The 27,487-nt window shown below is 48.3% G+C and overlaps 1 protein-coding gene across 1 annotated transcript in view; it reads left to right on the top strand.

Moving 5' to 3' along the window:
• The first annotated feature begins 896 nt into the window (after positions 1 to 896).
• Positions 897 to 27,487, top strand: part of LOC128804518 (TOG array regulator of axonemal microtubules protein 2-like) — a 90,634-nt gene continuing 64,043 nt past the window's right edge. The window contains exons 1-7 of the mRNA XM_053972319.1: positions 897 to 1,427; positions 2,629 to 2,843; positions 3,685 to 3,845; positions 5,309 to 5,355; positions 5,558 to 5,769; positions 7,317 to 7,474; positions 8,717 to 8,763. Coding sequence (XP_053828294.1) covers positions 1,388 to 1,427; positions 2,629 to 2,843; positions 3,685 to 3,845; positions 5,309 to 5,355; positions 5,558 to 5,769; positions 7,317 to 7,474; positions 8,717 to 8,763 — 880 coding nt within the window. The 5' untranslated portion in view covers positions 897 to 1,387. The remainder of the gene's footprint in view (positions 1,428 to 2,628; positions 2,844 to 3,684; positions 3,846 to 5,308; positions 5,356 to 5,557; positions 5,770 to 7,316; positions 7,475 to 8,716; positions 8,764 to 27,487) is intronic.

The following is a 27,487-nucleotide window of genomic DNA, read 5'->3' as shown; positions in this document are numbered from 1 at the left end:
TCAGCCAGGACTTGTTGCAATCCCGTTGCTGCAGCTGTGCCTGGAGACTCCTTCAGCCAGGACTTGTTGCAATCCCGTTGCTGCAGCTGTGCCTGGAGGATGTTGGCCTGCAGCGGTGCAGTTGATGCCCAGGAATGCTGCTCAGCCCAGAGAGGCAGAGTGTGTACAAAAGTTGCATTCAAAGCACTGATCGCGAGACACCGGAGCCACTGGCAAGTGCAGCAGCTCTTCTTCATTCTGTGCAGGTGAGAGCCCAGCCTTGAAGCCTGTCCCTGGGAGCAGGGAAACGCTCTTGAGTATACTTTTGAATTTTCAGGGACAGTCAAATTGAGAATTGTTGTGAGGCAGATATTCTACTGTTGGGTTTTGGTGTGTCTGCAGGGAAGAAAGCAGGAATAAACCCCTGCCACAATGAAGGAGAACTTTGCATGGCCAATTTACACCCTACATATAAACTGATCATATCAGCCCACTGAATACTAATGAAGAGTACAAAGCTTCTTTGAATAGATAGGAGAGATGAGACTTGAACAAATAATTTTACAGATACGAAAAAAGGGATCAGACACACGAGTCCCATGGCTCAGGCATAGTTTTGCCAAATCAAGCAGGATTAGTTTTATCCGCTCTGTTTAGAATAACCTGCCTGGGCTATTTCCATTAAGAAAATTTTGAATTGTCAAGAACTGCCATGATCAGAAATGTTTTGAAACAGATCGTGTTTATGTTGGATTTGAGTGTCTCTGCAATAAGAGAGCAGGAAATAAACCCTTGGAAGAAAGAAGCAGAGCAAAAGTGGAATGTTTGGATGGTCAATTTGTTCCCTACAGCTCTCCAGCTGAATCCTGGGGTCCTCTAGTGGGGAGTGCAGAGCTTCTTTTACATCTACCGCCTGGTGCCATTGTTTGTGTCCCACCACTTAGTTTGATGTGAAGAGAAATAAAGAAAATCCCACACCAACAAGCTGCAACCCAGAACTGAGTGGGAATTACAGAAATAAAGGCCTTGAAAAGTAGCTTTGGAAAGGGTCTACTTCCTAGACAGTGTGAAACCCTCAGGCCTGGCCTGGCTGGGCTTAGGGCTGGCTGCCCTTGGGAATGGAAAGGGAGGGACTTGGGGTGGGGTTTTGCAGCCATGGAAATGAGCAAACCATGGGCCATTGCATCACAAAGGGGCAGCCCCACGCTGGGATTGTGATGGTTGTGGTTGACACAGCCACAGCGGCAGGAGACGCGTCTGGCTCTGCCTCTCTGTGCCGAGCGCTGGCGATTGGAGTCACCCAACCTTGTTCTAAGGCTGGGTACCAAGCTCCTGTCGCTGTCACCTTTGAGAGTGTTCCCAAATTCAAACCCAGATACTTCTGCGAGACAGAAGCACGGGTTTGAAGATGGATTCCACTGGAAAAGGAAAGACCACTGAAGGAAAAGGTGAGGATAGAAAGGAGCTGAAAGGCTGAAGCCAAATGGAAAAGAATCCCACCAGATTTCAGGGAAAACTGGTCCAGCCAGTGCTGGCTCTGTGTCAGAGTAGGTGGCTGACAGCTACAGATGATCCTGCAAGGACACCCATGGCATCACAACATTCTCTCATTAGTTTACTCTGCTTTCTCCTTTTTGAGAGTAGCCAAGTCAGTCATACTGTCAGCCAGGAACAGGGACTCTGGCCACAGCTGACCACAAATTGGACAGGGTCATGAGATGCAAATCCTGTTTCTTTCTTTGCCCTCAGTGTTGGGTCTCACGACAGATAAATTTCCCATTCTTCCTCTGCTTGCTGATCGGGTCCAACCCTGAGGATGGTATTACGGTGCTATACAAACACCAATAAGGCCTGCCTGCCTGCTGAGAGGTCTTTGTGGTTTGCAGAACTAGCAGTCACAGCTGTGTGGGTCTTTCCTGGAGATTTCCAGAAGGCCAGCGTCAAAGAAGGAATCTTTCTTCCCCTCTTATCATTGGAGCCTTCCACCTTTCCCTTCAGACTTGCTAACTCAACAGTGTTGAGGGGAATTAAACCTCAGCTAGTTCCATGAAAAAGAAAAGCAAAGAAATTTTCTCAGTACTTAAAAATCATTCCCCTCGAGTGGCACACCCATTAGATGTGTTGATGATAAAGGTGGGAGTTCACCTAACTCGCTTCTTCCCTTGTGAGCATGGTTTAGCCTCACACAGAGGTGAGGTGGGAGCTGGGCCCATCTCTGGTGGGAGGAGGGGTCTTGTGCCAGCCTGGAGAGCCTGTGCACATTCCCAGGGAACAGTTGTGCCCTGCCTGTGCCCCCTGCAATGAGCTGTGCTGCTCCCAGTGCCCCGTGGAGTTGTACTGCTGCTCAGCTGTGAGGCAGGGAGAGGAGCAGGAGGGTGCATGTGCAGCTGAGCCATTCCTGGAAAGCACAGGGCTCTGGGCTCCCTGCTGACCTGGGGCAGCCCAGAGAGCCAGGCTCTTCCTGTGGTAGCTCTGTGGAAGTGAGTCAGGGCTTTCCCCTGGCCTGCCTCAACTGTCTGCCGACGGGAGTATGTTTGCCTGTGCAGCTCTTTAGAAGTTTCCAGGAAGTGTGTCCCATGAAATATGGAGCTGTAGATGCTTTAGGTTTGCATTGCGGCCTCTGTTACAATTTGTATCTCCACTTTGCAGGCCTGACTGGCTATCCTCTTGCCAGGAGGTTTTCCCATGCAAATCCCTCTATGCTCCTTCCCTCCAAGCCGTTGCCTCCCATCCAAAAGAGCTCTCCTTCCACCATGCCAAGCCAAATATGCAGCAGAGAGCAGGAGAATGGGAAAAATGGCAGCGGCCGTGATGAGGGCAGGATAAAAATACAGGAGCTGAGTTCAGAGGGTAAAGGACATAAGGTAAGGCGACCAAGCTAAGTCCTTTGTAAACTTTCCCTTTATGTGCTGTAGACAGAACTGTGAGAACTTTTCCATGTCAGGAACATGAAGTTCACTGAAGTTTGAACAGGTCCAGATTTGGATCTTTCGCTATGCCAGAAATAATGGGATAGGAAGGAAGGGTGTGCATCTGCCCCCACTGCCTCCACCCCCCTTCCTGGCCATGGCATGGGGGCCCTGGAGGAACTTGGGCAGGCAGAGACCTTGCAGAGAGCAGCAGGGCAGGGAGCTCTGCTGAACTTCCTAAATGCCACTGAGCCTGAGATGATGGAAGTGTGGGAGCTGGAGAGCAGCGAGCATCCCCAGAGCTCAGCAGCATCTGGGCTCAAAGGCTGCTGGGGAACTGTAGGAGGGAAGGGCAGCAGCAGAAGAAATGAGGGGCTTGAGAAAAGCAGGTTTTGACATCCTGCAGAATGGCTTTGTGGGAATTGGCTGGAGATCAGCACTGGCGGTTAGGCACTTAAGGGGCAGGGAGAGAATAGTGATCTAAACCCACTCCCATGGCATCCAAATGGCCAGTGGAGGCAGTGGCAGCCCAGAACATCTGGATGCCCAACATGTGGGTGCCTGCTGGGAATGCAGCTGCACTTGCAGAGAACTGAGCACAAGGGGAGAGGTGGCAAATCTGGGACATGGTCTCTCCCTCACCACCTCCCTTTCCATTCCCCATCCCAGTCCAAGCTCCACAATCAGTTTGACTTTTCCTGCCAGGTCCCAGTTGAGGGCATATCTAAATGTCTTGAGGCAAGAATGGGGACAAGGTTGGATGCTTGATCTGAGCACTGTGTTCTACTCTTTCCAGGCTTCCTTGCTGTATTCCATTGGTGGGGATATGAAGAAGGGGTCATTGGGACTGCCTTTGATCCCCCCTATACACAAGGCAGGAAGTCCCACTGTTGACAGTGCTGCAGGGTCCCTGCCAAGCTCTCCACAGCTGAATTTCCAGGAGTCCCAGGAGATGAGGTAAGCCAAGGTATCTGCTGCTCCAGTGTGCTGTTCATCTCTCTCTTCCCATCTTTCGTGGTCATTTTCCACAGTCAGCTGTCCGATGTACGTAGGCAAACCTCTGTGTATTCACCATTTTGCCCATCCATGATGATCCATTACAATGTCAAACCAAACACCATATGCCCCAAGAGCAGAGGTGGTGGTGGGGAAGAGGAGACAGGGCTTGAAAGCACCTCAAGATGGGTCCTCTGCTGGACTTGGCTATTGCTTCCCTCTGTAACGGTTGTGGTGTCACTTGGCAACTGTATTGCACGGGTCTGGATCCTGCAGATCTTTGAATGCTGTGATCCTTGACTGTCAACTTCTGGAACCAGGAGAATATGTTTGGGCAAATATTGCCTACTGGAGACGTGTCTGCAAATTGCAGTCCTGTTCTTTTCCTTTTGACATGGCGTGGAAGAGTTCATGTGCAAGCACTTCCTTTGTTGTGAAGAGAAATTTATTCAACCAACAAAACCCAACCCAGAACCGAGTAGGTGTTACAAAAACAATGACCATAAAAAATAGGATTCGAAAGCATTTACTTCCAAAGTGTAACTGTCAAATTCTGGAGACTACAATGAGTTGCAAACTCTTTGGAAGCAATTGGATCCCAAAGTAATCATCTGGTATTATTGCTCCATGCCAGTGCCTCCAGTGTGGAATGAGATCCAGAAAAATTTTGAGCTATAGATGTATAATCCAATCAATTTTTGATGATTAGGTCTGGGCTTAAAATTAAAGAGGGCAAGTTGCTAGAGAAGAGGCATAGGACTGTACCTGATGGAACGTTATTGGCTTGGATATGTGTGAGAAAATGTAGCTATCAAGTTTATCCCAATGATAGCAATAGACAGAGTCACAGCAGTATCATTGCAATTGAAAATATTCAGTAGGGCTTTTAAAGTGCAATCTGAATATCCTTCCCTAGCAGCAGAGTTGGAAAAAACCCTTTTTGTTCTGGAAAGAGCCAGGAGGTGTAAGATCATTCTCAGGAGACAGCAGTGCTCTGACCACATGTAGCACGAGGCTGTCAGCAGAGTAAGGCACGAGCAGGCAAAGTCAAGCTCCGGCAGCAGTACAAAAGTAGCTGCCCTGCATACAGACTCGTGTCTCAGCTCAGCAGCTCTTGCTGCTTCAGAGAGGCTGTTGGAGCCACTTGGCTCCAAAAGGAGAGGCAGCAGAGTTGGGGAGTTGTGATACAAGTTGAAGAATGACTGCTGTGTTTCAGCCAGAGCTGGGCCAGCTCTGTGTGACTCCCGCAACAGAAAGCCAAAAAACAATTAATCAGCTTTGCATTTTGTTGTGTTGATGTGTTGCATTTCCTCCTTCACCAGAGTGACCATGTTAAGCAGGTTTGCCTCCTTTCATGATGTGCCCATTCCGTCCCTTCTCTTTCTACCTCCTCATATGTTCTTTTGTCCTCTATTTTTTTGAAGGCAAAGATCCAGCAGCAGAATCAAAGACAAGAACTCTGAGGATGCAGGTAGGTACAGGAGATGTCTGTCCTAAAATGACAGTTGTCATCTTGACTCAGAGGTGACATTTGGAAAACTTGGTTAAAATCCATTCTTTTCAAAATTGCCTTAAATTAATTTCAATTCCTTGATGGGCTCAGTGGACTCTCCCAGAGCCCACTCACTGGGAGTCTGCTGTGGTGGTGCAATGAAAATTCTTCCACTTTGCAGGCGAGATTAGGTTCATTTCTTCCAAGTCTTTCCGGCCACGTCCCTCTTCGCTGCTTCCCTCCCAGCCGTTGCCTCCCATCCGGGGCAGCTCTACTTCTTCTCACACAAATGAAATGTACGGCATGGAGAAAGAGAACAAGAAAAATGTCACTGGCTATGATGGTGAGAGTAGAAAACACCAGGAGCAGAGTTCAGAAGGAAAAAATTATGAGGTAAGGAGATCAAGTTAAGACCCATGCAGTAGATTTTCAGTTTATTGGCTGTAGGCTGAGCTTGGAGACCTTTTCCTGTGGTGTGATCCTAGGGAAGCAGCTGAATTGAGGAAAAGCTCAGCTGGACACTGTGCTTCAGGCTGTCTTTGCAATGGATGTGTAGTGCAGACTTCACATCCTCAGCGTAGATCAATAGCAGGAGAGGTCTTTGAATGGTTTCTGGGCCCTGACATGGCTCCTCTTCTGTCTTATGGCTGAGAAAACACCAACAAGCAGTCAGAGCAGCTACATTTGTCCAAGCTGGAGAAACTATCCATCTAGATTTAGTAAACTATGGGTATCTGTGAACCATCTCTAGGTCTTAGTGGTGTTTTCTGTCAGCTGTGTCTGATTTGGAAGGAAAAAGGCGTTTGCTGGAACAGGCAGTCCAGCAAAGTCAGTTCCAGGTTGTCTCAGCTTTTGAGTTCTGAGAACCACACCCTCTGTACAGCTGTCTCTGCTGCTATTTCTAGACTTCATCAGCTTCTAGGCAGCTGTGTGCTCTGGCATAGCTTTGTCCAAAGGGAAGGGGTGGGAGGTGGCCATGGGGAGAGCAGCCCAGAGCCCAGACCCACGATTGCCTTTGCAGCAGGGCCAGGACCTGCACTTGTTCTGGGTTTGTGGTGAGCTGAAGGAAGAGGCAGATGAACGACCGCTTTGGAAAAAAAAAAGTCCAATCAAAAACTTGGGTACTTGATTTCAGCTTTGCTGAGATAGGGCGCAAAGTATCTCTGACACAAACTGACCCTTTCAGTGAAGTTTGAACAAGTCCAGATTCAGCTCTTTAGCTCTGCCAGAAATAATGGGATATGAAGGAAGGGTGTGCATCTGCCCCCACTGCCTCCAGCCCCCTTCCTGGCCATGGCATGGGGGCCCTGGAGGAACTTGGGCAGGCAGAGACCTTGCAGAGAGCAGCAGGGCAGGGAGCTCTGCTGAACTTCCTAAATGCCACTGAGCCTGAGATGATGGAAGTGTGGGAGCTGGAGAGCAGCAAGCATCCCCAGAGCTCAGCAGCCTCTGGGCTCAAAGGCTGCTGGGGAACTGTAGGAGGGAAGGGCAGCAGCAGAGAAATGAGGGGCTTGAGAAAAGCAGGTTTTGACATCCTGCAGAATGGCTTTGTGGGAATTGGCTGGAGATCAGCCATTATGGTTAGGTACCTTTAGGGCAGGGATAGAATAGTGATCTAAACCCACTCCCATGCCATCCAAAAGGCCAGTGGAGGCAGTGGCAGCCCAGAACATCCTGATAGGAGGTACGTGGATGCCTGCTGGGAATGCAGCCACACTTGCAGAAAACTGACCACAAGGGGAGAGGTGGCAAATCTGGGACATGGTCTCTCCGTCACCACCTCCCTTTCCTAGGTCACCTTTCCCTGTCCTAGTCCAAGATGCTCCATAAGTCTGACCTTTCCTGCCAGGACCCAATCAAATGCATGGTGAAGTGTCTTTAGGCAGGAATTGGGGCCAGACTGGATGCTTGATCCAAGCACCGTGTTCTGCTCTTTCCAGAGTATGCTGTATTCCATCGGTGTGGATATGAAGAAGGGGTCATTGGGACTGCCTTTGATCCCCCCTATACGCAAGGCAGGAAGTCCCCCTGTTGACAGTGCTGCAGGGTCCCTGCCAAGCTCTCTGCAGTTGAATTTCCAGGAGTCCCAGGAGATGAGGTAAGCCAAGTTGCCTTCTGCTCCAGTGCACTGCTCACCTCACTCTTCACGGCTCATGAGGTTTTTTGCGCAGTCAGCTGTCCGATGTATGTAGGCAAACCTCTGTGTATTCACCATTTTGCCCATCCATGATGATCCATTACAATGTCAAACCAAACACCATATGCCCCAAGAGCAGAGGTGGTGGTGAGGAAGAGGAGACAGGGCTTGAAAGCACCTCAGGATGGGTCCTCTGCTGGACTTGGCTATTGCTTCCCTCTGTAACGGTTGTGGTGTCACTTGGCAACTGTATTGCATGGGTCTGGATCCTGCAGATCTTTGAATGCTGTGATCCTTGACTGTCAACTTCTGGAACCAGGAGAATATGTTTGGGCAAATATTGCCTACTGGAGACGTGTCTGCAAATTCAGGTGTTGCTTCAGCAATCATCAGGTGTAAATTCACTGTGCCTGGGCCTCCACTGTGAAATGAGATCCCCGATAAATGTTGGGGTATAGATGTAAAATCGATTGATATTTAATATTTGTTCTGGGCTTCAAATCAAAGAAGGCAAGGTGCTAGAGAAGAGGCACAGGACTGTACCTGATGGAAAGTTATTGGCTTGGATATGTGTGAGAAAATGTAGCTGTCATTCTTATCCCAATGGCAACACTAAACACGGAGTCATAGCAGTATCATTCCAATTGAAAATCTTCGGTAGGGCTTTTAAAGTGCAATCTGAATATCCTTCCCTAGCAGCTGAGTTGGAAAAAACCCTTTTTGTTCTGGAAAGAGCCAGGAGGTGTAAGATCATTCTCAGGAGACAGCAGTGCTCTGACCACATGTAGCACGAGGCTGTCATCAGAGTAAGGCACGAGCAGGCAAAGTCAAGCTTTGGCCGCAGTACAAAAGTAGCTGCCCTGCATACAGACTCGTGTCTCAGCTCAGCAGCTCTTGCTGCTTCAGAGAGGCTGTTGGAGCCACTTGGCTCCAAACGGAGAGGCAGCAGAGTTGGGAAGCTGTGATGCAAGTTGAAGAATGACTGCTGTGTTTCAGCCAGAGCTTGGCCAGCTCTGTGTGACTCCAGCAACAGAAAGCCTAAAGACAATTAATCAGCTTTGCGTTTTGTTGTGTTGATGTGTTGCATTTCCTCCTTCACCAGAGTGACCATGCTAAGCAGGTGTGCCTCCTTTCATGATGTGCCCATTCCGTCCCTTCTCTTTCTACCTCCTCATATGTTCTTTTGTCCTCCATTTTCTCAAGGACAAGATCCAACAGCAGAGGCCAAGACAGGAACTCTGAAGATGCAGGTAGATACAGGAGATGTTTGTCCTAAAATGACTACTCTAGTCTTGACTCAGAAATTACATTTGGAAAACTTGGTTAAAACAGATTCTTTCCAAAAGTTTTTACAATTAATTTCAATTCCTTGATGGGCTCAGTGGACTCTCCCACAGCCCACTCATTGGGAGTGTGCTCTGGTGGTGCAGTGAAAATTCCTTCAGTGTGAAGTGTTGGGTGGTACCTTGGGGCCCTGGAAATGCAGCACAGGAAAAGGAAACATTCCTCTCCATCCTGATCATGGCTTTTATATCCCTGCAGCCTTTCTAGTGTCACAATCAGTAGGGGAAAAGAAGGCATTTAGCAAAATATGAGAAATGTTCCAACTCCTTCCTCCTGCCCTTGGGGGAGAAAACCTTTCCTTGGGGCAGTTTCTGAGCTGAAGCCTTTGAGATCTGAAGGAGATTCATGGACATTGCCTGGTTTTGCCCTGGTAGAATCAGGGAAACCTCCTATGACAGAAAATCCTTTGGAATTTTCCAATGAACGAGAAGGAGACTGCCAAATGGATGCAGCCTATGCAGGGTCTGAGTTTGACATCCTCTGACAGCACAAGCCGAAAGCCACCTAGGGCAGGTTCATGATGTCAAATCTCTTCCCCGGCTCTCTCTGCCTGTGTCAGTGTTGCAGGCTGAGGCTGGTGGAGGAGATGCCTTCTGCCTTGTCCTCCCTCCCTGCCTTGCCTGATCCTTGACAAGCAGCACTGTGCCAGACAAACTGCGGCCTCTGGTGCATCTGGGTCAGCCAATGCTTTCAAGATGAAAGCCTCAATGACACTGTTGTTGTTCCTTTGCCATCTCTGGGTGTGTAATGATAGGAGAGGTGAGACTTGAAGAAATAATTCGGCTGATGCAGAAAAAGGGATCAGACCCCCATGTCCCTTTTCTCAGGGTTAGTTCTGCCAAATCCTGGGCACAGCCACTTTGGAATGACTCCTTAATGGCTGATATGTATCTGGAATGCCTAATGCAGCTAGGGTGTAATACTGCTCAGTAAGGTGATGTTTTTGCTGGATTCATTCTGGACTAGAAATTACCTATCTCATTAAACCTTACCTGCCTCACTATTCTTACTGACCCCAGCATTCTACAGGGTGAAGAAACCCAGTCTTAAGACACTTGTACTGCTTGGCTGCCATATGATTTTATCCTCTGTGAAACCATGTAAAGAATTAGTTCTCTTAGTTCTAACAGCTCTCTTGGAGAGTGTTTCAGAATGACCTGCCCTCTAGTCTTTCCACTGAGAAAATTTTGAATTGACAGTATTAGCCAAGATCAGAAATATTTTGTGGCCAGTCATATTTATGTTGGGTTTGGGTGTCTCAGCTGAAAAGAAAGCAGGGAATAAAGCCCTGGAACCCATAAGTAGAGCAAAAGTGGAACTTTTGGATGACTGCTTTGTTCCCTACAAACACTGGCTCGCTGAATACTGGGCACATCTAAAGGAGAAAGCAAAGCTTCTTTTCCGTCTAACACCTGGTGCCATTGTTTGTGTCCCAGCACTTCCTTTGTTGGAAAGAGTAAGAGAAAAATCCCAAAAGTGCAAAACTCAACCTAGGATTGAGTGGGACCTAGAGAAACAGAGGCCTTGAAAACTACTTTTGAAAACAATCCTTCCTAGACAGAATCCCATTCTAGAGACCACTGTGAATTTGCAACTGTTTGGAAGGAAAGGGATCCTGTAGTAGTGGGGAGGCAACAGGCAACACATAAAGGAGTAGAACCCATCTCTCCTGGCTTGCCAGCTCCATATTGTTCAGAGAAATTAAACAGATGCTAGTTTCATGAAAAATAAAAAAAACAAGCAGTCTTTTCAGTAACTAAAATGTGCTTTGAATTCCTCACCCATTAGATGGGTTGATTGTAAAGGCATGAGTTGAATTAACTGGCTTCTTCTCTTGTACCTGAATTACAGCTTCTTCTGAGCCTACAACAAAAGCCCAGAGGAAGAAGGGAAAGAGCTCTTGGTGCAAGATAGGACCTGGGATGCCTCTGTTCCCAAGCAAACTGGCAGACCTGTTTGGCTTGGAGACCTATGTGCCGAAGGCTGCCCCTGGGAATGGAGGTCTCGGCTCCCGGCCGGCTCAGGGGGCCTTGGCCCAGGAGCTGCGGAGCAGCGCTGGCCCCAGGGTCACTGCCAGGGAGGACAGGGTGAAGGCTGAGCATGGCTCAGCCTCACACAGAGGTAAGGGGGGAGCTGGGCCCATCTCTGGTGGGAGGAATGGTCTTGTGCCAGCCGGAGAGCCTGTGCACATTCCCAGGGAACAGTTGTGCCCAGCATGTGCCTCCTACAATGAGCTGTGCTGCTCCCAGTGCCCCATGGAGCTGTAGGGCTGCTCAGCTGTGGGGCAGGGAGAGGAAACAGAGGGTGCATCTCATACAGTTAGAATGAAAATCCTTGGGGGAGATGCATGATCTAGTGTTAAGAACACAGTTCACATTTGGGTAACACTCCCTCAATACTAAGCTTTTCTTTGAATGTCCTCTAAAATATTCCAACAAAGGGAAGAAAATGTTGATCTAAAGGCATGCAGGATTTAGAACACGGGGCTTCTTTCAGGACCCAGAAAGAAGATGTTTACTAGAATCAGCAGGAATAAGGGCAGATAAGAATCTCTATCAAGAGCAATCTCCATCTCTGCCCTTCTCTATCAAACACAGAGGCTCTCCAGCATCCAGGGGCTGTGGCCTTCATCATGCAGCAGGTTTCAGTCTGCTGGCCAACAGAGTAATGTCATGGCTGCTGCCAGTAGCCCATGCCTTGGGAGAGGGTTGAGGCATATGGACCTTGCTGCTCTCCATCCCAGTCACTGCGTCTTATGGGAGCTCTGCAACCTGGAAGCTCTCTGGCCTGTTGCCCAGCACGGCATTTTTGGGGACTTGAAGTTTGCCAGATATTTACAAGAACCTTTGCTTCCTTTACCAGGCCTCCCACTGAGCCAGGCCAAGGAGATGGATCATCCCACCAGTCCTGGTCTTACCAGTGATAAAGAGCTGAGGGACGTCTTTGGAAATGTAAGGGATGAGGACAGGGATGAGCAGACTTCCTTTCCAGTGGCTATTTAGTACTTGGCCCAAAATGTCACTGAAAATCATAATCTTCACCTCCTGGGGGATGAGGATAGGGATTCTCTTGGGAATATATTTGACAGCTACAGAGCAATCGCTTGGCTATTTCCAGTGGTGCCAATGCCACTGGTTTGGAGATGGTGCTAAGGTCATGCCAGAAGCATTCTTTAGGTGCAAATGCTCTTTTAGAGAAGTTCTGAATGGCAGAGCAAGCTACACATCAGTGAACGTGGGCAAAGTGCACCCTCAAAAGCAGAGAAGCAATGATGGTAATGCTGAGTGTAAGCAAGGCTGCAAAATAAAATGGGAGAGCTTGACTTTTCCTGGTTACCTTTGTGGCTGTATCTCACAGCCCTCTCATTCTCAATTTTTCTGCTCATTAACATCAGTGTTTCTGCAACTTGTTTTCACATGACTCCTCCTTTTGGTCTCGTGGTCTCAGAGACCAAGTCCTTTAGAGTCCTTCAGAGCTGAGTCCTTCAGAAGGCAGGAAGTGAGAAACAGCAGCAATTCCTGGCCATGAGTGTTAAGCAACAGCTAATTACTCCTCCTTGCTGGGCATTGCACATGGTTTTTATTCTCCTGCCATGGCCTGTAGGAACTGAACTGCCTGCTCACTGGCCATGTGAGCTCTCCCTCTGTCTTGGGGCATTCCTCTGACTTTCATGCTTCAAGCAGGGCTTCCTGACATAGGCTGCAGTTGCAGCAGTAGAAGGTTGTGGTACTGAAGTGTTCCACCTCACTGTGTGTAATTGCCAAGCTGAGGACAGGAGACATTCCTCTGAAACTATTGGAATGCATATGGAGCTACAGTAAAGCCTATGGCACTCTATGGACTCTGTGCTCCTGATGAGATGTTGTGTCTGCTTTGTGTGTCTCTGCTTACAGTCTGTGATGTATTTGCATTGCAACTAGATCCGTGCTGCTTTGTGGAAGTTGGCTGAAGAGAACTTAGAGCCGAAGGACATAGAGCATTTGATGGAAGAGATGAAGAAAAGTAGACAAAAGGAAAGCTTCTTGCAGCTTCTTCCTGACACAGTTGAGCCCAGGGATGCAGCTGAAGCAAGTAAGTGGTGGCTACACTTGTGGTGGTCCTTTTTGACCACTTGCTTGCCCTTTGCACATTGCTGCAATCAGATTGGGGGCCTGTTTGGCTTGCATCTGAGTGGAAGCTTGCATAGGATTTATTTCTGTTTCCCAAAGAAAAATATAGAGGCATGAAGTGTCTTGCCCATGGCCTCACTGAGTCACTAGCAGAATATATCAGCTTCCCACCTTCACCTCTAAAGTCTTGCAGAGTAGAAAATTCTGTCTAGCAAAGTACACTGGGGCTTCAGACTTTCTTCTGGAGAGCAGCCTCCGGGGAAGCTGAGTCCAAAAGAATGCTTTTCAACCAGGCTGCAACCTGGAAGAAACAAAATTCAATGCCTTCGAATGAAAACACCAGAGATGAAGATGTCCCTGCTCACAGGGGTTGGACTAAATGGCGCTTGAAGGTGCCTTCCAAACCAAACTCTTCTCAGATTCTGTGATTCTCTGATCATTGGCCCATCTTAGTGCTATACTTGGTATTAAGTGGTATATCATTGTTATACTTGGAGTTCTTTGGGATAACAAAGAGATGTTACCCACCTCCAGCAAGTTTCCTGGCCCTTTCCATCGTCACCTTATCCAGCAACCTCCACTTACAAGCTCCTCTTTGGTCCCTGCAGCCTTTAGCCTACCACCTGTCAGTGGCACAGCTTCTAGAGTGCAGAGAAAACCCCCTGGTAGTGCCTTGAAGAAGAAGGTCTTGAGGAAGCAGGACAACGTGCCCTTACTGCCCAATAAGCCCATCATCCATGGGGATGGCAGCTTCCCACGCAACTCCTCAGGTAAGCCTGCTCCGTGGCAGCTTTTTCCTGCACGGGTTTGTCCATGCACAAGGAGCACAAACTGCCTCCTGCCTGAGCCAGCGCAGCTGGCATCTTGAGTCCAGACCCTGCCCTGAGAATGAACAGCAAATCTACTTTTGAGTTACTCCAGGCTGGTAGAAGTGCAGTTCTTAGAGATCCATTGGAAAGTTGAGCTGAATAAAGTCATGGTAAAGGCTGTGTGTAGCAGATGACAGGCAGGAGGGGCTGCCTGGTACCCCCAGGCCGTTTGCTGCCTGCAGCAAATACACAGCAGATAGACCCTAGTGGCTCCTGTCTCTCTTTTGTGGGTAGCCCGCCTGTGCTCTGATCCCAAGGAGAGTGAGATAAGAAGAAGGGAGCCAGGAATGATACTTGGAATGCTCTTTTCTAGTGATGCTGCTTCCATGCTCAGAATTGAGCAGAACTAGCCTGACGTGGCTCTCCATTCACAGTGAATCTAGATGTGCATGTCTACATACTTCTGCAGTGCCATCACTGATGCCAGTGACTGGGGTACATCAGTGACAGCCAGATTAGCTCCCATCTGAATATTTTTTGATGTTATGGTTCCTCCATACTTTGTGAGAACATGCAAGGTAGCACAAAACCCCTAGAGTCTAGAGCAGTTCATCTAGATTCTGTGCAATATTTATACTCCATCATTTTAGACAGCTCAAATGTATTCATTTACACATTAGAAAATGAGCTTTTGAGTGCACAACATGACATTTTTGATTGACAGTGCTTTTGATGAGAAAGGGGTTTCATAAGAAATGCATTTATCATCTGATTTTTCTCATACCTTGTAAATTTTTTTCCTTACCAACAAATTCAATTAAGGCAAACCCAGTCAACGAATTAACAAGAGAGTGCGTCTGCCAACAATGTGCATCTGTATTTGCATATTTTTATCCTCAGAGTGCATTTGGAAGGCTTTCTCATCAACTGTCTATTCTGGATATTGCATTTTTCCACAAGAGAAAGCTTAGAAACTGCTGAGTTGGCAAACACATCCATTAGATGGCAAATACAATTCACCTCAGCATCTCTGAAATACAGCCAGTGTGTACCTCTGAAAGAGGACAGGTTCATGATGCTTGGAAAGAATCCATGAACGACTCCCTTCCCAATAGTAGGCTAAAATGTGCCCTCAGCTGCCTGCTGTCTAGAATATTGGAAGTCATTGGGAACAGAGGTGCTGTCAGGTGTGAAGAGTCAGGTATGGCTGTTCCCTGGTAGCTGCTCCGTGGGGATTCAGCCAGGCCCAGCAGGGCTGGGTTGCTCAGGCTTGGCTCGGTGCCGTCACAAGGCAGCTGCAGGTCTCTCCTCAGGGAGTTGCAGAGTGCCCCTGTCCTCAGGGCTGGGGGAAATCAGGGCGCTGAGACAAGAGAGGCACCTGAGGGGTTCCCTCCTGGGGTAGCCAGTCCTGCTGTTGGCACTGTCTGGCAGGGAGTGGGAGCTCTGCGGCCGCAGGATCCTGCCGCTGGCTGTGGCAGCTGTGGCACTTGGGAGCTGTGGGGGCAATTGTCAGGTTTAGCCTGGAGCTGTGCCCAGCTGGGGGAGGCTGGGAGAAAGCAAGGAGCCCCAGGAGCCAGACAGCAGGGGAGTCTCTGACCCAGTGCCAGTGTGTGCCACATGGAAGCCTGGCTGGCAGATGGGGCTGCAGGCCGCTCCATGGCGGGGTGCCTTGCCCGGGGCTGCAGCGCCCATGGCCGACCCTCTCCTTACAGTGACCTCGCAGACGGCCACTGGTGCCGAGCGCCGAAAGGAGCCGCTCCGTGGGAAGGGGCAGAAGGACACAGCCTCTTCAGACCCACAGCAGTCCTTGCTGAAGGCACTCTCCTTGCTCGGCAGCGATGACTGGTAAGAAAGGCCCCGTTCACTCTGTGTCCCTCTTAGCGTTAAGGCAGGTTAGAAGCGTGTCTTGCTAGTGCCTCTGAGCCCCGAGAGCCCAGAGGGCCAAAGGGCACTGGTGAAACCACTGCAGAGCAGTGAGAGGATAAAGATTTGACAGCAGCCTTTTCTTGGCCTTGCTCTGCAGCAGTGCTCCAGCTGCAGCAGGTCCATGCTGTTTCCTCACTTTACCTGCTGCTCCATGGGGCTGCAGAGGAAATCTTGAGGGAAGAGAGACAGCTCTGGAACAAGATGATTTGCTGACTGAAGGGCAGAAGCAGAATGGCAGCAGTTTTGAGTGCACAGATTTGGCTGCCTTGGGCCACTTGGCCCAGTGGGACTGAGTAAAATTTCTCTCTTCTCCCACTGCTGACAGCAATGGCAGGTGACAGGGTCTCCCTGTCACCTCCTGCATGGGAGTCCCAGAAGCAGCTCCAGGGAGTTCCTCTTTCTGAGCAATGGACTGAGCTGTGCTTTCAAGTCCCTCAGCCTCTCATTACTCCTGAAGGGCTCATGGCAGAAGAGAAGGAAAAGGAAAGAAAATCCTCTAGGAATCTCGCACTTTTGGAATTCAACTTCTTCCTTCACACTGCTTCAGATGGGCTTGAGATGTTTTGCCAATACTCGCAATGTGTGCCAAAATTATGCACAAGCAGAAGGAGGCCCAGAGGTGGTAACCCTACAAATGTTAGGTGATATTGGTTTTCTTTTTGGTGTCTTTTTGATCACTCCCTGGTGGATGCTTCATTCACACAGGGATAAGACCTCCATTCACACTGGGATAAGCTTGAAAAATCTGCCACGACACATCTCCCTGTGCAGTTGCCTTTGCTCTGCCCTTTCTCTTCTGCTTTCTCTTCCCCATTTCTCTTTGCTGCTCTGGGAGGTGCAGAGAGCTTCTGCAGGTGTGGAGGGTGTGGATGACACCCAGGGGTGCCTGTGGGATCGGTCACCAGCCCTGTGCTGCAGCCCTGATGCCTCACAGACCTTCCTCTGGCTCAGGGCCTGCAGAAAGCAAGTGCTGGGGGATGGAGTTGTTTGCAAGTTTTAAAGGACATGTTGCTGTTGTGGGGTTATTTTAGCTAGGGGAGTTTTGGGAAAAGCCAGAGTTTCAACAGTTCTAGCCCAGAGCTGGACTCTTCTGGGACATCCTGCTGCTTTTCTGGGGAATGTGTGTGGTGGAGTGGGTGACACACAAGCCTAGACTGAAGAGGGAAGCTCAGCTCCAGAGTGCCAGTGCAGACTCACTGCTGAACTGCCTGCTGGGGCTGACAAAGAAGGAAAATGCCCCAGTAACAGCCCAATGGGACTGTGTCTCAGGGACAGGTACAGGGAGGTGACAAGAAACAGCAGCATGGCCCGGTCTCACAGCTTCTAGGAAGCAGTGACAGAGGGACCCCATGTGCCAGAGATTTCAGAAAGCCTCTCTTCTTAAACGGCCACAAATGGACTCTCTTAAACCCCTCTCTTTGCCTCTTGGATTTGTGTATGCTTTTGACAGTCACACCATCCTGTGGCTATGCATTCCACGATTTCATTGAGTGCTCCTTGAAAAGCACCTCCCGTGGTTTGGGTGAGCTGCCAGCCTGGTCATATCAGAGCATGCTGCCTAGTTCTTGGATGGAGAGAAATAGCAATCTTTTTGTTATTTGCCTTTCAGGGAGCTGAAGGAGAAGGCACTCTTCAACATCAAACAGCTGGCCGAGTCCCATTCAGCAGTCCTGCTTTCTAGACTTCGGGATATTTGCATGGCAGTTACCAGCGAGGTGAGAACAGTGCTCTGAATTGTTCCCCTTACTTCATTCATGGTGTGTAGAGTAGGTATGTGCTTGTTCATCTCCATGTGTGCTCAGGGTGCGTCTTCATTTCTGGTTTTAGACCTTCTATTTCTAATGTCTGTCAGCTGTCTGTAGGATCTGTGTGTACATGTAGCTGTATTTACTGGTAGGTCGGGTATCTGACACTTGTCTTTGAGTGAGGTGCCTTTATAATGCAACGTGCAAATGCAGAAACTGAGACACTAATGACATTATTTGCCAGAATCCCAATCTCTGCCCAAGCTGTAATTCAACACTGAAAATTAGTCTGAGGCTGTGCTTTCTGTTTCCTGGCTGAGTGCTTCAACTGCAGGTGTTGCTTTCTGGAACAGGAGCACCTGACTCTTCTACCTTGATGACTTGTGCCTTTATGATTTGAAAGCAGACCTTGTTTTAATTTTCTAGTAAAAGGGCCTAAAATCAAAGCAGTTATTGTGCTTTTATGCTCCTCTGGACACAGCGGGATGTGTTGTCATTTGCTGGGACTTCTGTTGAAGGCAACTGATTTCTTTTCAAGGTGATTCTTATGTTTCCCCTCATGACTTCCCCAGGTGACCAACCTCCGTTCCAAGGTGTCCTACTCTGCAATCGTCACTCTGGGAGAGTTCTTTGCAACCTTGAAGGAGGACATGGACTCTGAGGTGGATCAGGTTGCTCCAGTCCTTCTCCAGATGGTGTGGAACTCCCCAGAGTTTGTTCAGAAAGCAGCCAGGCAGACCCTGGGGATCATGGTGGAGAATGTGACTCCTGCACGAGCAATGACTGCTCTCATGGACAGGGGAGTCAAGTAGGTTCTTCCTCTTTTAGTGATATTCTTCACCTTCTAGTGTGTGGCTGGGGGAAGGGATGAGAGAGAGAATGGGAATGGTGGGAGGGAAGGGTCCTGTATCCTGCATCTTCTGTGATCCCAGTGACTTGATTCTCCCATCAACCTCATTTCTTTCCTCTTGTCACCTAATTCTGCCCTCCTGCAGCCTATTAGTTCTCAGAATCACAGAACTGTAGAATATGGGGAGTTGGAAGGGGCCCTTCAGGATCACCAAGTCCAGCTCTTGGCTTTGCACAGAACAGCCCAAGGGTCACACTATGTGCCTGAGATTCTTGTCCAAATGCTTCTTTAGCTCTGCCAGGATTGGTGCTGTGACCACTGCCCTGGGGAGCCTGTTCCAGTGCCCAAGCACCCTCTGGGTGAAAAGCCTTTTCCCAATATCCAAACTAAAGCTCCTCTGACTCAGCTTCCTGCTGCTTCCTGGAATTCCCCCAGTCTGTCAGTTGTTCCTAGATGTGGTGAACCGTGGGGAAGTGAAAGTGCCTGCAAATGCCAAGGATAGATCCTTGTGCTTTTGTGGGAAGAGGGACAATTGCAATTGCAGCTGTCAGCGCTGTTGGATATTTCACAGCGCTAACCACAGAGGCCCTGGGAAAAACCATGTCTCCTCATGATGCCATTCAGCTGAGAAATAAGGAGGGTACTTGCTGGTGCGTGGAGCACATGGGGGAGAATGTGCTGGGTGTGGCACAGCCTGCACAGCAGGCCCAGCTCCTGCCAAAAGGAGTCTTGTACGACTGTCCTGGCCTTAGAGCTCTACTTTCTATTCAAACTGATGTTTCATGTTAGCCTTGAGATGATGAATTGCACCTTAACAGGCTGAGTGCCATGGGACAGCTGAAGCAAAGGCTGCCTTAAGTGTTGGTGCTGGGCCTGAGAGTTCCCAAGAAGCACTCTCTAGAACAGGACAACCTGGCTGAAATGCCTGCCACCCTTTCCTCAGCTGTGCAATAGGGTAAAACACTCAGATTTGTCTGTTGCCAAGCCTCACAGAAGAAAGAGGCTGCATGGCTGGATATTGTGCAACTTCACAGCCTACAGCATCTTTTCCCTGCATTTGTTTTTTTTCCAAAGGTCTGCAGATTTGGGGAGAAATGGGTAGAAAGAGCCTCAATCCTGCTGCAGCTCTGTGTAGTGGGTGCCCTCTGATGGGTCCACATGAATTGTCCTTAATTTCTAAATAATTCATATGTGATCCATTCCTTTAATCTTTCTCAGAGAAAATAGTGTGAAAGAAATTGAGTATCAGATAGTGCAGGGAGACTGAATTCCTCCCTCTTCCTTGCAGGCAGTCCTGCTGTACAATGCTAGCTTTGTGTTTCTCTGAGGACAGAACCTTCTACAGGTGTCTGAAGCTGCAGGGAGAACCCAGGCCTCCTTCCCCCAGCAAGGACAGGGAGCAGGCTCTGGCCAAGGCCTGTGCTGCTGTTGCTCCTTCTCCCTGTGCCCCAGGGTTTGCTCTCCTCTTCCCAGGAGCCACCACGCCCAGGTGCGGAAGTGTGCGGCCGAACTCCTCCTGTCCTTGATGGAGAGAATTGGAGTCACAAAGCTCGCAGACACACCCAGGGCTGAGAGGCTGGCACACGTGGCAGGGATGCTTGCTCAGGACTGTCACCAGGACACAAGGTAATGATCTTCATTTCAGCTCCTAAAACAGGAAAACCCTTTCCTGTCTGGCCAGAAAGGTAAAACCACAAATGAGTGGAAACTAAAGGAAATAAGAAGTGACCTTACTGTGTGGCTAAGGGGCATAGACTCAGTGAATATGCTGAGTTGGAAGGGACCTGTCAGGGTCATGCAGTCCAGCTCCTGGCCATGTGCAGAGCACCCCAAGAGTCACTCCACGTGCCTGGGAGCATTGTCCAAATGCTTCTTGAGCTCAGTCAGCCTTGGTGCTGTGACCACTGCTCTGGGTTGCCTGGGGAAATGACTGGAGCGAGTATCCTGCTGTTGGCCAGCAAAAAGGTGCATTGCCAACTTCCTGTGTCTTGAAGGATTCTTTACTGAGGTCAAAAGAGCTCCGATTAGCCAGTCAAACAGTTTTGTTTGGCTTTAGGTGCACAACACAAAGCCAAAGTGTTGGCTAATATTCATCCCAGAAGGATCCCAAACATCTGTTTCTCATTAAAACTTTCCTAGAAATATTTCAGGGGTTGTTAGCCAATGTATTCAGTCTTTCTAAACCCCTTCTGCAGATTTCTGCAATGCTGTTATCTGTGGCTCAGTGCCCTGCAAATTTCTTCTTGAAGAAAGCTGTGGTTTCCTAGTGGCCAAATCAACCCAAACCACCAAAATCCCCTTACTTTGATGATGAAATTTCCATTACTAGCTGCCAAGAACACCAGAGCAACTAGCTGCCCCTGTGCAGCTAGTTGTACAGAATAGTCAATAGGATAGTACAGAATAATCAATAGGATGCATGAGCTGTTTTGTCCTGCCTTCCCTGCCAGCTAAAGAAAGGCAAATTATTGTGCAATGGCAGCAAGACACTGCTAATAGGCTCGGACAACAAAGCAGATGTGTTTTGCTTGTTCTCTGGGAACACCCAGAACAGTTTCAGAGAGAAGTGGCATTTTTCTGTGGCCCCACATTCTCCTCTTGTCTCTTGTGTTCAGCTGACAACACTGTGTAGTGTCAGGTGGAGGGAAATCTCCCTCTTTGCTGAGTAGGTAATGCCTTCTCATGCAAGCATTGCACCTGATGAGTTTAAGGTATCAGCCTCTTCTGTTAACACTCCTCCTTTGTTCACTTTTCTTTTGTTCCCTTCCTTCCTGCCCTCCTTCCTGCCTTCCACCCTCCCTCCCTTCCTCCCTTCCTTTCTCCCATACTTCCTTCCATCCTTCCTTAGGCATTATGGACAGGAGATGGTGAAGATGTTGCTGAGTCACCAAGAATTGAAAATGGTTTTGGAGCAATCTCTTTCCACCCGTGACCTGGAAGATATCCTGACAAGAATTAAGAAGAAAGTAAGTGCTAGGCAGGAGAAATGTCTCCTTTGTGCAAGTATTGCCACTGCTAATATGAGATCAAACATACCCAATCTGTCTTTATCTCCTTCTTCTTCTGCTGAATCATTTTGCACCTGGGAATGAGCTGTTAATCCTCAGCCTGTTCATCTGCAGGCCACAAAGGAACTGATATTATTAGGGAAAAAAGTGGGGCTTTGAAGATTTTGAATATCGGTCACAAAGAGGAAAAGGGAAAGAGGAGAAAATGGGTTTACATTTAAGAGTAAGGCCTCCACCAAGCTCTCCCTGCTCTGCCCCCAGTAAAGCAACTAAGTGAGAATAGAAGATTACAGAGACTGAAGATAACAGTGTCTTTGCAAAAGACACCAGAAGTAGTAGTACCAAGAAAATTTCCAAATATACAAAAGATGTACAAGTCAAGCCTAGTTACTACAATTACTAGCTGTCTTTTGGGAATACCGCCCTGCACTCAAGCCCTGTGGAGCTGGAAGAAGCATGGTGAATCCAGCAGCATCCAGCAAAAAATCCTTTGTCTGTTTGGAGGGGGGATTTACTTCTTTTATTGAAAATATAGAAGGGAGTGTGCCTTTGTGCAGGAGCAGGGAGAGTCAGTGTTGAACCAAATCAACTTCCAGCACAATGGGCTGACCCCCGAAGAGTCCAATTTTTTTTGCTGCTTCCTTTAGAGCACTCGTTGCCTACCAGTTTGCATTATTCCCATTTATGCTCTGTTGCAGCGCGCCGTCACGGGGCGTGCTGGGCAGCGAGTGCAGGGGTGCCACCGTCCCCCTGCGAGTTCTGCAATCCCAGCTATCGGCAGGTTCGGCGCCAGATAACAAAGACACGGGTCTTGGGGGAAACCAGAGTGTATTTATGGGATGGACAAGATGGAGCCCCAAGACAAGACTCGGGGGGTGTACAGAAAGTTTATACAATAACTCAGGAGGAGGGTTGCAGGAACATTAACCAGTGAGGGTAAAGCTGAGGAGTGGTCTAAGGTGGGACTAAACTATTATAAACCTATCAGGAGAAGTAGGGGAGTGGAATAACACAAAGTAACAAATAGGGTGTCGAGTATAACAAAATAGACAGGGAACACTCTGGAAGGAAGGGTAGGGATAGGGAGGATTGACAAGGAACATTCTGGAGAAAAGGGGTGGGGAAAGGGAGGACTGACAACTTGGAATGGAGGGGGTTAGGGAGGACCTGGGGAACATTGGCAGCTTGGGAGAGGAGGGGATTAAGGAGGAGAACAGGGGGCAGACATGAACTTCAAACAAAACACACTACAACAATGCTCAAGATTAATGAATTTGGGATTTTAGACTGCTGCTCAGTATGGTAGTACCCATAACCTGCCTTGGGCTATAGGAAACAAAGAGTTGGCATCACTGAATCTCTGCTCTGTTTCCTTCTGTAACTTAGGAAATGTTTCCCTAAGCTTTGATAGCAGTGATCCTGGTTCTAACTGGTGTTTGAAACAGGCAATATCCTATGTTATATTCTAAAGATTGATGGGGTTTCTCCATGTCTTTGTAGGCAATGGAAAACCAGAAGAGCGAATGCCCACCTGTCAAGGAGCCGGTGGAGAAGAGGAACGATGGCTCAAAGAAGCCCCAGGCCACATTGCCTTCTAGCAAACGGTACTGAGCACTTTTCTTAGATGTGACCAAGCACATGACAAGCTTTACATGCCTCTTCCTCAGGAAAAACTTTCTGACAGAGATGACCATTGCCAGACATTGTTTCCTTTCCCTAAAAATCCTCTAGGATAAAAAATGTCTACTTCTGCATTACGCTGAACACAACTTCTCTGGAGGGCTTTCCACAAAAATGGAGAGACAAAAAGACACCCACTGGTTGCAGCTCAGACAATCCAGTGCAGTGGCAAGGGCAGGGTTGTGGAGGCCAGGAGAGAGGGACAAGTTTCTGCTGCCTGACTTGGGAGAAGTAAATTCAACCAGGGTTTTTTTCATCTGAGTGGAGTCTTTTCCAGATGGGTGTTTTGATGAGAAGTCCCAGTCTAGAAGCAAGATGCCATTCCACAAAGATGCAGTTCTCATCCATGTGGTTTGGCCTGGCTGAATCATGGTTTTCTTACCCTCAAACAGTACCAAGTTTGAGTAGTAAGTAGCAAGGCAATTCCTGAGCAACTTTGGTCAACAGGTGTCTCAACATGGACTTTTTGTCCTGATATTCCTGTCCTTCATATAGGTTGCTTGATGGACAGCATGCTTGGTTGATTTCCTCCTGTGCTGCAATCAGCATTTAAGATAGGAATTTGGTCCTTGCTGTCTCTTCATGCCCATGGCAGAGCTACTTGCTCCTCTCATAACAGAGGGTTTTTTTTTAGCTCTGGCATACTCAGTGGTGTCAGGAAAGTGACCACATGCCTCAGTAGCATGGCTAGCATCATCCCGTGCTCATGGAAGAGACAGGTTGATCCAGGAGAATTGTTCCCAGTGGGTTTGTTAAGCTGTGGATCTAGTCTCTAGGGAAGCAAATGAAACGTGGGCATAGTTCTGGGATATGTGGTTTCTGTTTTTCTCTCTGTTACTGATTTTCTGGATCCTTCAGATATGCCCCTGTTCATCTGTTCAGATGCATCTGAGCTACTTTTCCAGATTGTCATGCCTGGTCGTAGAGACACTTCTCCAGAGTGATGAGTCTCCTTATTATAAGACACACACGTCCCATATGAGGAGGCATTTAAACTTGGAAGTAGTGTCTCTCTTTTCCCACAAAGCAATGTGACCAGTGTGCCTTGGAAGCCACCTGAAGATAGATCAGATGCATCTCATCCTTGGTTTTCCTGAGGGAGCACTGGGACAATGTTACTTGCAGATTGTCTCCCATAATGATTGTCACAAGGTCCACGTTGTTCTTCAGAGCCTCGTGATTTTCTAGCTTGAAATCACATCATAGGAAAGCTCCTCAAGATATTTTGCTCACAATTAATGGAAGGTATTATCACCAATAGGTTCTAATTTGGTTTTGTTTTCCAGGGTGAAGTCTACCTCTGATGGACGCCTCCTACACCGTGCAAAAGCCCAGGTCATGTTACCTCCAGCTGTGGAAGAAATGGAGCCGCTCCAGAAGCTTTACAATCTCCTGCAAGCCAAGGGGTTTCAGACACGGATGGAAGGAGTGGCACTCCTCCTGGACCTGTGCAAAAACAGCCCCCAGCTCATCTCCACTAACATTGTCGAAGTACGTATGGTATTTTCATTGCTCATTCTTTTAGCTCCTTTCCTAAGCCTGTAGAAGTAAAGGTAATTCAGTGTGTCTTGGCACTACATCCTGGCTGTTTGGGACAGGCTGGTCCCTCTTACCCAGACAAATTTAATTCAGGTCCAGGCTTCAGGACAAGTTATTTCCAAAGTCTAGCTGTATTTTTCTGGCACGTGCCTATTGATGCTGTTCATCAGATGATGACAGAATTTTCTGCTGGTGTAACTGCTTCTGTCTCCTACTCCCAGTTGGGTGAAGTGAAGGGAATCCAGGAACTGAAAGCATGGCAATCCTTATTCAGATTAAAAATACGTTTGCAAGGGGAACAGAAGTATCAGGCTGGGTTGGTTTAAACCCAGGGGTTTTTAAAGAATACTTCTGTCAACTCCACCTTGTCTTGCACAGGCACAACTCTGGCTACTGATTTCCATCCTTGTCCCTATTCCTCTTGGTAAAGACAGTGCTCACCCTTCTTGGGGAGCCTTTTTGTCTCTTTGGAAAGAAAAGGTGGAAAACAGCTAAGGACAGATCTCTGCCTTCTCCTCCCAGTAGCTGCTTTTTCCAGAAAAAGGTGCCTGATGATGTGGCTGTCAAGGGACTGAACCTGCTCCACTGAGAGCTGTACAGCACATTACATTTCAGAAGTCCACCTGTTAGTTAGAGAAGTGGTCTGGATCCTGGAAGAGTTGATCAGAGCCTTGCACTTCTCCAGACACAGGTTCTGAGACAAACAAAATAACACTTAGATCTCCTGCAGCCATAGTTTGGGCAAAATCATAATTGCCCTCAGTACTTGAGGCAACTGTGTAGAAAAATGGGCATTGTAAATATCTGCTTCCATACTTGTAATGCAAAGGTAACCTTCTGCATTAATAAATGGAATTGATTTAATGATTTTTAGACGGAGAGAAATACCATAGCAACTATTCGGTCCCCATCCAAACCTCTTAAAAACAGAAGTAAATCTTTCAAGCATGAGGTTGCGCAACCATTCCAGTGAGTGGCCCACAGGAAAACAGTGGAATTGTGCAAGCAAGTGCTGACCTGAGAGAAAGGATCCCTTTCATCTCTTACACTACTGAGTGCTACATCCACTCTTCAAACAAGGACATTTTAATCCAGCTTTCATGTTCTCTTCACAGATTTTTGATTATTTTGTCCTGAGAATATCTGACAGCCACAAGAAAGTGAAGCAGAAGGCGCTGGACGTGCTGGCAGAAATCATAGGCCTCCTGGAAGATGCCCTGGGCCCGGTGATCATCCGTTTGGTGGAAGGAATAACAAAGAACCTGAACTCAAAGGATCCCGGGGTTCATGCTGCAGCTGTGAAAGCACTGGAAGGATCCATTGCTCATTTAGGTGAGGCTGAGCCCAGGCATGGACTCTCCTCAACTGTGTCTCTGTCTCTCTGACACAAGAGAACGCTGAGTGCCTTGATAGCTGCTGTTGCCTGTGGAATGCTCCAGCTGACACCCACCAGAAGCTGTGGAGGTGCAGTCTTTATGCACCAGTCTCCCAACAGGCTTGAATGTGGTCAGCATTTCCCAAAAGTCCCAGGAGCCATGGGCTCTGTGCTGCTTGTCTGAAGAGCAAGTCCTGGACTACTCTAGCTTTGCTAGAATTCAGAGGCAAAGGGGTTTTGGAGTTTGCTTGGGCCCCATCTGATTTCCCAAATGAACAGCTTTGCTGTTGGCATGAAGGGTGCACTGGCCCACCAGAGTTTCTGCAGAGCAGCCACCTGGAAAGCTCTACATTATAAGCATTACCTGCCTGTTTTCCATCTTTCTTCTTTGTCTTCTCTTTGAAAGGGGAAATTAAGATTCACCAAGTCTAACAGGTCAAATGCAGCTGTCAATGGTGCCTTGTTCCACATGTTGTTTTGCATGGGGCAAGATTGCTCTAGCAAATAACTACATGGGCAGGGGCTGCTCTAAATTCCTTTGCCACACAGATTTATGTCAGCTCGGAAAATGCCTATAAAATGGCGTGTTGAAGAGGCAGGTGTCCAAGGGCAGTTCCCACTTTCTCCACCTCAGCTGCTCTGTGAACTCATGAACTGCCTGACTCAGTGCCTTTCTGTGTCCCAAGTATGGGCTTCTTCCTTTCTGCTCTGGGATGCAAAACCTTTTCACTGCTTACGTGTGACTGACCTCTTCAGGTCCCTGATGTGAAATGTTTTAACAAAGCTCCTGGTACAGCAGGCCGAGCTTTGCTTTTGGAATTTAAAACCTTGTCAAGTGGGCTGGAAGGAAAGATGAAAAGGATTCAGAAATTAACAGACATTTTCATTTTTATAAAGTAGGGTTGCCCCTGCCCTTTCCCTCCTCACTGTCCTTTCTCCTATGACCTCAGAAAAGTGAGCAGAAACATGTGTTTCACTTGTAGATAAAGTATCACTGATGAAAGAGTTCAGCCACCAATGGAGTCAACTGAGTGGCCAAGCTCTGCTGGATGTCACAGAGCGTATCACAGGTATGGCCTCCCCTTCTAAGCCAAGAGGTCTTCCCAGGGAGTATTTACAGGGAATGCCTGGGAATAGACAGTAGAGTAGCTCCTCCGAATCGGGACGTGCTGAGCTTGTCCCTCCTGCCCAATAGCCATGGCAGGTGTATTTGGCAGGTTTCCCCTGGCTGCTGCAGAGCTGTGCAGCACCTGAGATGGGGGCAGCGCTCGGCCTCGGGGCTGAGCTCTCACAGGGGCATCTCAGAACCCACCTCCAGGAGCAGGAGGGCTAAAAATACCGCAGCTGGCTCCTCTCTTGGAGCCACAGGGACATCTGTGATCCTTTAGGGAAAATGGTGGCAAAGGCTGTTTTGGGCAATCAGTTTGTTTTGTCCTCACAGAACTCTTGCTTTTCGCTTGGAAAGTTTTGAGGCTGAACCATGCAGAGCCTGGGGGTCACAGCTTAGGTCAAAACTCAACACACATCTCAGAGGCATGGATTTAGTGCATTGGAATAAAGTAGATCTCCAGCAATAGGGAATTTAGTTT

The sequence above is a fragment of the Vidua macroura genome, chromosome 3, assembly GCF_024509145.1.
Source record: "Vidua macroura isolate BioBank_ID:100142 chromosome 3, ASM2450914v1, whole genome shotgun sequence".
Lineage (NCBI taxonomy): Eukaryota > Metazoa > Chordata > Aves > Passeriformes > Viduidae > Vidua > Vidua macroura.
This window is presented reverse-complemented; position numbering and strand designations above follow the sequence as displayed.